At 40.8% G+C, this 12,478-nt stretch overlaps 1 protein-coding gene across 8 annotated transcripts in view; it reads left to right on the top strand.

Annotated features, from left to right (window-relative positions):
• The window catches only part of rbfox3a (RNA binding fox-1 homolog 3a), a 413,293-nt gene that overhangs the window by 207,714 nt on the left and 193,101 nt on the right, over nucleotides 1-12,478 (top strand). For 7 of the 8 annotated variants that reach the window (XM_017034186.1, XM_017034193.1, XM_017034191.1 and 4 more), the window contains one exon: nucleotides 6,534-6,596. The exons of the other annotated variant lie outside the window; for it this stretch is intronic. In XM_017034186.1, coding sequence (XP_016889675.1) covers nucleotides 6,575-6,596 — 22 coding nt within the window. In that variant the 5' untranslated portion in view covers nucleotides 6,534-6,574. The remainder of the gene's footprint in view (nucleotides 1-6,533; nucleotides 6,597-12,478) is intronic. 8 annotated transcript variants of the gene reach the window in all.

A 12,478-nucleotide genomic window follows, 5' to 3' on the forward strand; every position in this document is an offset into this window, starting at 1 on the left:
TGGTACACACACTCACTTTTAGCTTTGCTAATTTAAATACACATTTGTAGCTCAGGCCACTTTAACCTGTTGTGTTTTTCTGTACGTTGCATTAACCAGCATCACGTTGCCAATCTGTCATCAATCAAAGTAAACACACGGCTCCGGGATAATCAGCTTTAATCCCTTTAATTGTCAACAACCTGATTTTTTTTTCTCCATTTATTTAGCTAAAGGCCTTTTGTTTCCAACATGCCTCCTAACAGATGTGAGGTGGGTGTGAACAAATCACATTAGGGCCAGTCTGCTGATCGGACTGGTTAGAATATATTTGCACTACAAACACTAATTAAACAATAGTCTTTTATGTGTTAGAAAACAAATGGTTAAACTATAATTTAAAAAAAATGAAACAAAAAACACTCAGAGCTACATTGTGACTCGTCCAGTACAATATTAGTCCTATCTTTAAATCATGTAAATCTTTAAATCTCCATTATGTTTAGGTAAAGAAATGGTCCGTTCCAAACCTCTGCTGTATCTTGTACTTTTTTTGTTTGCATAATTAAAATAAATGTACGTTTCAGACCTGGAGTCTCTTTAAATCACACGCACCAGGGTTTTGCAAATGGTTCACAGTGGCAGAAACTTAAAAGTACCTCGTAATGTATCATTTAATTGATGAACGCTAAATTAAACAAAGTCCTCATGGTGTGTGAGCAAAAAAGATAAACAGAGTCATGTAGTTAGAACACTCATCAGTTCCATCCTCTTCTTTTTCTGCTCATCTCTCTCTTTCTTTCCTTCCCATTTTCAGACATACCCCAGCGTCCGTGGCCGCTCTCCCCTTCTCTCTGACCTGTTTCTTCTGCTCGGCCGTTTCCTCTCCCTTTCTATTTAAATCTCATCTCTCTCCAGCTCCTTCTAACCTCCCGCCCTTTCACAACTTTCCTGCCCCTCTCTTTCTCTTCTTCTGCCCGTCCCAGTATTCCTCTATTCAGCTCATCTCTCCCTCCTTCTACTTTCCTCTGGCTCAGTGTGATGGGACACAGGAGGCTGCTGTAATTTGATTGGAGGTATTAAAGTTGATTTGATTAACCATGGGCCAAATTACAGGCTGCTTAATGGAATCAGGCCCAGTCACCTGCCAGGGGCCCCCGTAGTGGAGTTGCTCAGCCCTGACACACACAAATGCAGATTCCCGCTGCCTTCCGCCGGTGACTATTTCATATGTAAGAGCTGATCAGACAAAGTGGCAACGCCGCGGAAGCTGGCGGCCCATCACTTTGCATCACATCTGTCTGACAAATTCCCCGTGTCCGTGGTCAGTCAGTGCACGTCAGTGCTGGTTTAACTCTTCTCAACCTTTCATTGTAAATGTTATTTATCCTCCCACTAATGGTCGGAGTCAGCAGCAGCAACAAGAGGCCAGGAGACGCTTTTAATTACACTGATGACAGATGAGGTTTTTACAGAGTGCAGACACCGGGGGTAACTGGTTTTAGACAAGTACATCCACGTGATATTAGATTTCAGAATTTGGCCGGGGACTCTGGTTTGTGATCCTAATCATTGGGTCTATTCATAGTGCTGCAGCAGGAGGCGGAGGCAGGGCCTTTGGTTTGATTGCATCACTGGCGATTATAAAATTTTTGACAGCACTGATTGTGCAAAACACACGGTCTCCAGCGAACAGTAAATCGTGAGGCACAACAGCGATTGCAACACACTTAAATCTGGAAAACAAATGGGCCGGAACTTCCCTTACTATTGTCAGCCTCATCGAGCATCACAAGCACAACACTTAGAAAGATGAGCGTCATAAAGTTTTTACACACCACCCAGTTTACACACACTCCGGTCCCGGGCGATCCCGTCCCCAGTGGACGGCTCTGAGTACGTGTGTCCACACCTGGCATTAGAATGCGTCCCCACATGAGTCTCCGGGGGACACTTGATGAAACCTCACTCTATATGCAAATAAACACCTCGATGGATCATTTGTGTTTGTGTTTTTAACCAGCCAGTGTGTTGCTTTAAAGCCAGGCCGACTGTGACGGAGCGGTCACAGTCGGCCTGGGCCGGGCGGAGGTGCAGCTCCATAAACAAGTTGTTGTTGTTTATTCAACGTGAAGGAACGAATGAATGTTGGTCAGTGTTGATGTTTGACAAGCTGTGTGCACACGTCACATGACTGGACAGATGAGCTGTCAGTGCTGTCTCTCAGAGATTCTCTGTGGGAGTACTTAGGTTTTTTTTTTTTTTTTGTAGTAACATGACAGTTGCCAATGCAGTGAATACTCCAATTGATGCTCATTCAGCAGTTGTTTCCACCTCCGTCCTTTACACAGATTTTCTTCTGCAGGAATATTACTGTAGTTGAATCTACAGTAAGGATTTACTATTTCAATCATCAGTACTTATTGATCAGATTCCATAAAGAATTCTCTTCTGGAATCTCCTAGAGTTAGGAAGTCAACTTCAGTTCAAACAGGTTCGGACCAGTTACATTTCCCTCCTTGTCACCGTCTTCATCGCTCAGGTTCCTGTGGCTCCACAACCACAGAACCTGATCCAGACCTGACGGTTCTGTCATTATTCATTATGTTATTTATAATTAAGAAATTCTACTTTAACACCTAGTACCACTCATATACTTGTTCCTACAAATGTACTGTTTGCACTTTAACAGTTTTTGTGCCTGTACTTAGGTTGTAGCACAGTACTGTATGTCTGCTGCTGCTCTCTCCTCCACCCGTCCTTCTTTCTCTCCCCTTTGCCTTCTCCCCCATTCCCCCCCTTTCACTCTGCCGAGGCAGAGGCTGAAGACTGAGCCTGGATCTGCTGCAGACTTCTACTTGTTGAAGAGAGTTGTTTTTTATTTAAGCCGTAACAATTACTTAGTGTTTGATCTCATTTGGTTTCTAATAATATTTGTCTCATAACTCATTTCATGTTACTTTATATTTTAAATATAGAACTCAAACTTGGTGGGCGATCCTCTTATAATATATATGATGTTTGACTCAGAGTCTTCTGCTGATTTTAGAAAACACAAAATGTTATTAGCATGAATTTCTTACTTTTTCTTTTATATTTGTTGCAACTTATTCGGAGTGTGTTACAGGAAGGCACAATTTATTTTCTTCATATATACACATACTGTATATATGTGCATGTATATATACTGTAAATGTCTATATATTTACATATATAGGTATATATGTGTTTGTGTTAGATAAGTCTCAAATATGTCTCCAGTCTTTTAGTCTGTCACAGGGAAAAAAAATCTAAAACTTATTTTACCTATTTGACTTCTTTTAACATTTTCCAGTTAAACGAAGAAAAAAACAAGATGAATTTGTTGATTTATTTATTTATTTTGCAGTGAATTATAAATAGTGCCCCAGTTTTAAAGTCTGTTCAGGTTCACAAGAGTCAATAAAATGCAGTAGTTTTATGGTTGAACTTCCTAAAAGCAGGTGTATATGTGGATGATGAGGTGATCTGATGTCAGCTCAGTTTTTCACATAGCGAAGGTGAAGACAGTGAGAAGTGAGAAGCCATACATCTGTGGAACTCTCAGAGACTCTGGAGATGTGTTTGGGTGACTTTCCAGTCTCACTGGAAACATGCTGCATTTTAAACCTCTGCGCCAAAATGAAGTTATGCCTTTCCCACTTTTTTTTTTACTGTTTACACACACACAAACACACACACACTTTCCTCTCCTGAGTCCCGGACCTGATTTAAGCAGGGAGTCTGGGCTGACTGCAGTGTTTCAGTGTCCTGCTTTCTGGATTTTTCCAACCTTAATAATGAAAGTCGGGAGGAGAGCATGAGCGCTTCTTAATGTAGTGCAATGATAATGTCTTCACAACAGAGCAACAACGTTATCTGGTGTGTGTGTGTGTGTGTGTGCGTGTGATTTGAGAAAGATAAATACACGGGCCGTGGACATTTAGTCTATATTTGTTAAATGGTGTGTTCACGTGGCGTGTGCGTTGGCTGCGAGTGGAAGATGAAGTTGATATGATGCGTCCTGTTGACAGCTAATTATCTGTTTGCTATTGTTTGCTGAATGAACTCTATTATTATTGAGAACAGATTCATTACTGCTTCACTCTTGCTCTTTTACCCCCTCTGCTGCTCATGGCTGCTGCTTTTTTTTCCTCCATCCATTTTGTTTTTCCTCTCGTCTCATCCATGGACTCCCGTTCCACTGCCCTCCTTTGTTAGCTTTTGTTTTGTTCCTCCTCTTTTTCCTGAGTGTGTTCTCCGTTGTTTGGTTCCGTGCTCTTAACTGTTGCGCTCATTTGTGTTTTTCCTCCACTTAGACCTTTTTTATTATCAAATTAGAAGATAAAGCAACCATCACAGTCATGCCTGACTCTCACACACACACACACACACAAAGGACGGTACTATAGATCACATTAATGCCAACCATTTAAGGGATGCTCACACACACACACACACACACACTTCTTTGCTTGCCGCATGCATTTTTAATCAGAATAGGCCTAGCTCCAACATTACACCCCATTAATTACCATAATACAGCAGAGAGCAGTCAGAGGTGCCGCCCCGCCCAGTCCCACCACCACCAGCAGCAGCAGCAGCAGCAGCAGCAGCAGCAGCAGCGTTGTCACAGCTGCTGTTTGGCTACAGGAGCTCTCCTAAAAAGTCATTTTTCCCCTCTTTCTTTTCTTCCTTTTTTCCTTCGCTCTCTCTTCTGCTGTGCATTGGGAGTGCATCTCTGTTACTGTTTGTGTGTGTGTGTGTGTGTGTGTGTGGTGACACAGTATATTATGACGTTGCTGCTGCTGCTGCTGCCGCAGATGTTAATGAAACTACAAGATGACTTTTCTAACAGCCTGGACTGAGGCTGACGACAGTCCGTCACAGCGGTCACTGCTGAGCTGACTGAAGTGTAATTGATGTAGTTCCTGTTTACAGTACTAAGTAACAAGGTATTCTAATGTAGTAACAGTTGTCAGTGTCCAGTTCCTGCTCTGTCACAGGTGTGTGGGTTCGACTTCCCTTTTTGTTGAAAACATCAATGGGATGAGTAGTAACGCTTTTAAATCAGGCAAACACCAAATACTCTGTTGGAGGTTTATGGTGCTTGTAGTGAAGTGGGTAACAGATCAGGTCCGTGAGTGGAGGGTTGTCGGTTCATTTTGTGTTGAGCAAGCACCAAAACTCCCCTCCTACTCCCCAGGAGAGGCAGACTGCAGCCCACTGCTCCGGTTTCACAGATGGGTCCAAATCTGCTTTGATGTAAATCTAAAACGTCAACTTTCACTTTCACTTTTAACACACTTACAAAACAATTAAAGTTGTAGGAGAGATACAGTGTTATATATATCTATATATATATATATATATATATATATTATGTTGATAAATAACAACAAAAATATAACAAATAAAGAAAGTAAAGTATCAAATAAATTATTCAGATTTCTTTCTGTCCCAGATTAAATGTAATCTTGTTAAACTTGTTTGTTCAACTTTGGAAAATGAAATAAAGTTTTCCTTAATAACACATTCAAGCTAATGTTGGAGGAGGGCAGGGGTACAGAGATATGCAATGACGTGTTTCTCCAACAGACCTCACACAGACAGAGTCTGTTTAGACCAGTCCACCAAAGAACTGGATAGATGAGCTCACATTGACAACTGCTTTAATCTAGAGTCTGATTTAACCCTAATCTCTAATCTGTCTGACCGACGTGACCAAAGACACTGAAATACACTTTTTTTCCCTAATATTGTTTTTGCACCATGTAAATTAAATCATATTTAGAATGTGAATGTTAAAAATGAATGGCTGCAACACAACCAGGAAAAAGAAAGTTCCTTAAACAGTGACGAGGAACATCCACCAAAGTCTGTGTCTTAGTCGGACACTTCTTTTTTTATCATCTATATTTCAAAGTTCAGAGTGTCTGCCTGGTTCACATGGTTCTCAGTCGGCCTGATAGTGTGTGTGTGTGTGTGTGTTTGTCTTGGTGAAGAATGAGTGTCTTCTGTGGTGTGAGACCTCCTTAGAACGGCTGAAGGGCCTCTTAAGTGGACGACTCAAGTGTGTGTGTGTGTGTCTCTAAAGTGGGACTTCAGTGTCAACAGCGGGGGTCCCACGGTTACTCTGTGGAGGGGAGTTTTTACCACTGCATTCTGAACAGCCGTTAATCGTGTGTTTGATCAGACGTGTGATCGCTTCGTTTTCAGAAATACAAAAAAAAAAAAAAAAAAAAAGAGTGATTCAGAGAACTGCAGTAACTCTGTTAGTACTGCAGCGATACTCCCTGGTACTGCCAATACTTTGAACAATCACTGAAGTTGATGAGTTTAATAACGACAGATTCTGACTGACTATGTACTGATGTATAACAGCCATGGAACATATAAGCATCAAATACTCACCTCTCTCTCTCTCTCTCTCTCTCTCTCTCTTTCTCTCTCTGTGTGTGTGTGTCTCGTACTTGAAGTTAAAATGTATCTCTGATGTCTAACCTTTTTCCCCCTTTTTTCTGCTTGTCTAACAGGGCAGCACAAAGGTCTCTCTTTTCAGACCAGTCAGCTGTACATGGAGACCCCCAGCTGGGCAGGTCAGTGTGTGTGTGTGTGTGTGTGTGTGTATACCTCTTGTTTTGTTGCAGGCCGACACATGAAAACCACTGCATCTGTGTGAATGTATGTTCCCACATCCAGTGGGTTTACTGATGCATTCACTCAGACCTGTGTGTGGTGTGTGTGCGTGTGTGTGCGTGTGTGTGCGCGTGTGTATGTGTAGTGGGGGACAGCTGGCTATGTGTGTATGAGTGTGTGTGTGTGTGTGTGTGTGTTCAGAGAGGGAGAATGTGCTGACTGCAGTGCTTTGGTTCTGGGCATGCCCATTAGAAGTGGCTATAAATCCTGAGCGCAGTGCTCTCACTGTGTCAGCAGTCCAGCCAATGAATGGATATTAAACGCCACAAAAAAGTCTCTTTAATTCTGCCCGCTTCTCTTACACTGCTGCACATCTATCTGTCTGTCTGTCCATCTGTCTGTCTGCCTGCGTCTCGGCCTGTCTGTCTCACCATCTGCTATCAATCGTCTTTAGTGGTGACGTCATCCGTAGCAGAGGCCTGCTATTATTTTCTGCTCCAGCATCTATGAGGCGTCATGTTTTTTTCAGCCGCTTTTTTAAATTTTTATTTCATTTTAATTCCAAATGCCTTGCATGCGTGTCCCACTTCATAGTGAGAGGAGAAGAAGTCCTTGTGATTTGCAGTGTTTAGTAACAGATGCTGCACAGAGATAAAAGAATGCTCCAACGTCTCCCATTAAAACGTGGGCTCCTTGGCTGAGACCCAGCCTGGAGTCAGATGAACTTTGTGTGGAAGCTTCTGGACCTTAAACAGAAAATGTTTTGCCGTTATGTTTCCCAGTTCCCACCACGTGCGCAGCGTGTTTTAGGGCAGACTCGTAAACGCCGGCTGTAAACGCATCCTCCTAATGTTACCCTGCACACTCCCTGCAACTCTTCGCTCACTTCCGAACCTCCGTGCAGCTTGATCATAAAAAATGTATTATTATTTCGATTAAATTTGAGCTTCTGAAGTGTGACCCTGGCTGTAGGTGTGGCCATCTGTCCTCCTGGCACATCAATACCAATCTAATAGCGAGGGGAAAGATCAATCACAACCAGCTTAGATCTGTGGACATATACACAGCCCGTGTGGCTCCTGTGCAGCCCCCGCAACAACCCACTGTGTAAAATCCATTGTTTGTGCTCCACACTAGGCTTAGCAAATTCCGTGGCACACATTTATTTTGTTTTGGCAGAGCACAGCACAGAGACAAAAGGGGACAGGGATTAGAAAAGTGTGTGCTGAATTGATTTGGATATTGTATTGTAAACATGTAATAAACTGTCATTAGGATAAAAAATAGGGTCTGAACATCATAGACTGAGCAGCACATTGATGAGCAGAAATTAATCAACGCATACCACGAGGGAGGACGCACGCACACACACACACACTCTTCTCCTTCCCTCTTCAAAATATCAATTACAGCTTGGCCTGGTTCAGCCTCTATCAGTGTTCGTCAACAGGCCTCCAGGCCCAATCAAGGCTGTGCAGCCCAATTACAATGTCATGGCAGCTAATTGGAAAGTTGAGCGTGGCTCAAAGAGAAAATCTTTGTTGGAAAGAGTTACACGGCCTTTGATCAGATTTAGTGTTTGTGATGCACAGCCAGAGCTTGGCCTGGTAAAATCCTCTTTGTTATTCCCACTGGCGACGCTGGCATTTTAGCCTCGTATTATTTTTGTACCTTATGTGTTTAAATAGATTTAATCTACTCTTTGTCAGTGACAGATTTTATTTCTGTTTTACACTTTTATGTGGGTGTGAAGAGGTTATGGAGAAAATAGCAGAGGGCCGACTGCTCCTGCTGGAGTGTAGAGCAGTGTGATGTACAAACATGCTGTGTGTGTTAGCACATGTTTCTGTTCAGTCCAGCAGACAAGATGCACACATTTGGACATTTCTAGCAAAATTACAGCTTTTCTTGGTCCAGTGAAGGTAAATGAGAATAACAATGTTTTTTTTTTTTTTAAATGTTAATGTGCTACAGTTAAGCTTATCTAGTGAAACACAGATAGTAATTTAGGGGCTAACCTCCTGGCTATCGAAGTTAGCAATAATAGAAACAAAAAGTGTTAGCTAAACATCATCTTATAAATAGCCTTGTCCGAATAAAAAAAAAAGTTAAAATAAAATATAAAAGTTAGGTAAAAAAGCAAAATGTTTATAAAATAAAAATTAAGTGTAGAATGTTTTGATGATGATGAAACAGGCTTCTTTTTGGCAAACTTGCACATAATCACTGAAAAAACATCCACAATTATTATCTAATTATAATTAAATAAAAAAAAAATCCTTGGAAATCACAACAGAGTGTGCGTACACACAGCAGTGACGGTGGGTGTGGTACCAGTGTGTACTTCTGGTCAGGAAGCACATGTAAGACATACAGCATTCTTATTGGTCAGTTTGCGGTACAGATGGTCTTTGACACTGAAGTCAAACTGTGAGATTAGATTACAGTATAGTTTTTATAGTACTTTTGTTTAATGAGGGTAAAACGATCACTGTAATTCTAGCATTGCTCACAGCAGGTTAAATGATGGGTCTGCAAAACAAGCACTGGTATGAGAAACAAATAGCGAGACAATAGTTAAAAGTTAGTCCCCCAAAAACCGTCTGTGACACGATCCTCCCAACGCTTGATAAATAGCCAACGGACCAACAAACAAACAAATTAATAAATAAATGCAAAGTGAAAGTGTGACAAAATCCATAGCAGCAAAGTTGTAGTGGTCAGCTCCTTCTGCACCGCGGCCCTTTGTCTCTGCTAACTCCTGTGTTTGTCTGGGGAGGCTGTGGGCTGCTGTTTGCCTCCTTCAGCATATTCATTCCCCCATTAGAGAGATGCTTCACCAGAGGGTGGAGTGTGCCTCCAGATTTGAAACAAATACTTTGTCTTTGAATTAATTCATTAAATATTTAAAGTGTTTGTTTTTGGCACGGTAGTGGCAAATTAAATTTTAGTAGATTTATTAGTTAAAATAAAAAAAAGATCAAACTACATTAGAGTGTATTTTATTGTTTCTCCTCTGATGAAACTTGTATGAACTTCTGAGGTAGTACCCATGATGCTTATGTGGCTTTGATGTCACTCAGCACATTTAGCAGTGGTTCCCATGCGTGGCCAATACCAACAGGGATTTGTCTTTTTTGTTGGAATACTGATATTAACACTTTTAGAGATGGTGAGAGAAATTTGAAAATACCACAACACCTTAAAAAAATTTAAAACAAACTTGAAAGTACTACAAACAACAAATTTACAATTGCTGGAACACATTTACAACTGATGAGACAAATGTTCAAGTACCTAAACAAAGACAAATTGACAGCTACAAAAATGAACAAGTATTAGAAAAAATACCAAAACAAATTAAGGTACCAAAATTAACTACTGCTTCACGACAGCAGTAGCCCTAGATTCAGCGTTAGCATTATCCACTGTGTGATATGTTTACTGATTGGTATTATTGGTAAAATTTGTTTTGCCACTTGAAAATGTGTACAGTTTGTAAAAGTGTTTCACATTTTGTTAATTGTCTTTTAGTAAATTTGTGTGAGTGTTTTCACCTCTCTGTTACCATGGAAAACAAACTGCAACTGTTTTCTCATACCAACCAATGAGAATTTTCTGTACTAGTTTTTTAAAGACTGTTTTCAAGGCAACACAATTCTTCAGATTTAAAGTTTCCATTTTATTTTTGAAAAAATGTTTTATGAAAAGAATGTTTTTAAATTAAATTCAATTAAATTGATTCATGCTCGATTAATTTTTTAAAATATTTTTAATTAAATTCTAGCTAGCACATAGCTCAACTTCACAAATCTACAGGGACTCCGTAGGATACAATGAATGTTAGTTTGTTTCTTATTTAAGTTTTCTTCTCATTCATGGTGAGAAGTCTTTCAGGATCACAAACACAACACTGCTGCTCTCTAGCAGTGATTAATCGTCACGCCCTTGCGTCCCCAAACCCTTTAGCTCTGTGGCGACTCTAGAAAGCTGCTGTAGCTTTTCCACCAGCCTGTAAAGCTTCATGAAGGTTGTCTTCTCAAAATTATCCAATTAAGTTGAGGGTTCTCGCTGCCCAGAGGTTAATGGAACCCCTTGTTCCCCTGGTTGGGAAATTAATCTCACTCTCGCAGTTACTTTACATTTATCACGCAGAGTATTAGCCCTCAGATAAAGACAGACAGATTGCTTTTACAGTTTAAGTCACAACAATCAGCCCCGTGACTGATGATTGATCCCTGAAAACGGAATAATTCAAAGTGGACCGGTGACGCTGATCACTCCGCACTGATGGCTCTGTGCTGACTGGTGGAATTCGACCCCGTAGTCATTTGTTAATGTTAGTGAAGCTGTAAGAGTTTGTTTCCTCCTCGTTAAAAATTAAAGCGTGGCCCTAATGGTGATAGCACAAAGCAACCGGTGCGCTGTTAAATCCAGCCTTACATTATTAACACAGATACATCCCAGCATCCTAAATAGGAAAGATCGTTGTAATGATTATTTAAATGGCGCTCTTCCTCTTTTTCCCCACACAAACACACCGCACGTTTGCATAATTCCACACCACAAATATCTTCATTTCGGTCGCAAATTATATCGCACTCATTGGTAAAATGGCTGGCACACACAAACTGATCAGTGTGGATTCATTAGCTTTTATTGTGAAGACATTCACACACACAGAGGCAGAGCTCAGGGGGTGTAAATGACAAAGGTTTGCTTTGTATTTTTAAGTGATGTCCAGTGTCTCTGAGCTGCTTTTAACACTCCCAGAAAGGCCATTACAATTAAAGGAGTGCTGGCCAGAACAGAGGGGAAATGGAGAGGAGTGTGATGAGAGTAAAAGAGGAATGTCAGCACAAAGACTGGCAGAGATGCTTTTAGCCTCACTCTGCAGGAGTAATGTCCAATTACTGCTCCGTTTGAAGCCGCTGCTTCGCACTGTCATCAGCGCGCAAGCACCGGGTTATGGCCTCTGCAATGGGCCGATTGTCAGCTGTCATGGATCACAATCAAGCAGCCAGTCCTCAGGCCATCCCGAGGAGCGGGGGCATTTCACATCGAATATTCATGTTGTTTTACTGGTTATAATAGACGCCGGAACTCTCAGGAAATAAATTTGAAACATCACCATAAATAAACCTCCTTCATTCTCTAACACACTCAGATAAGCAGAGCATTGTTTTTATTTTTTTTTTCTTGTTTTTTTTTAATCACTCAACAGTATATCCCTGTGAATAGTGCACTTTAGATATGAGTTTTAGTAGTAAGGGAAACGGCAGTGTGGACTGAGTGAAGGTCTGCTGTTTCTCCTCCTCTGACTATGACCAGCAGGTGGTACCAGACATTTAACTTTCTCCTCTTTTGGCTGCAGATGGTTCTGCTGCTCTCTGCAAATATGCTGCATTAATTGTTGCAGAAAAATAAAACACGGAACGCTTCCTGAAACACGTCAAAGGAGTGAATTTGTGTTTTTCCTGCTGCTGATTATAGAAATGACTCCTGACTCCTTGCTTGTTTATAGTAATAGGTTTTTTTTCCATCCCTAATCTCTACATCACTTAATGTTAGTCAGTAATCAGCAGAAAGAGAAATTAAGTATAGCTTTTTTCTCTCTTATTTTCATTAAACTGGTAATTTCCTCCGCTCGTTTCCTTAAAAGGTTTCCTTAATAAATGCCTACTTTAGCAGAAACTTGAGTTATATTGTAAACATATAAAGAAATCTCAGAGAAAAAAGTCCAAAGTTTTTATGTTGGTTGTTAATATGGCTTTATTTTTGGTTCAACGTACAGTTTTTGTTTACTTCCCAGGACCAGACATAGAACTGGAGTGTACCTCAT

The sequence above is a fragment of the Cynoglossus semilaevis genome, chromosome 8 (assembly GCF_000523025.1).
Source record: "Cynoglossus semilaevis isolate Cse_v1.0 chromosome 8, Cse_v1.0, whole genome shotgun sequence".
Taxonomy (NCBI): domain Eukaryota; kingdom Metazoa; phylum Chordata; class Actinopteri; order Pleuronectiformes; family Cynoglossidae; genus Cynoglossus; species Cynoglossus semilaevis.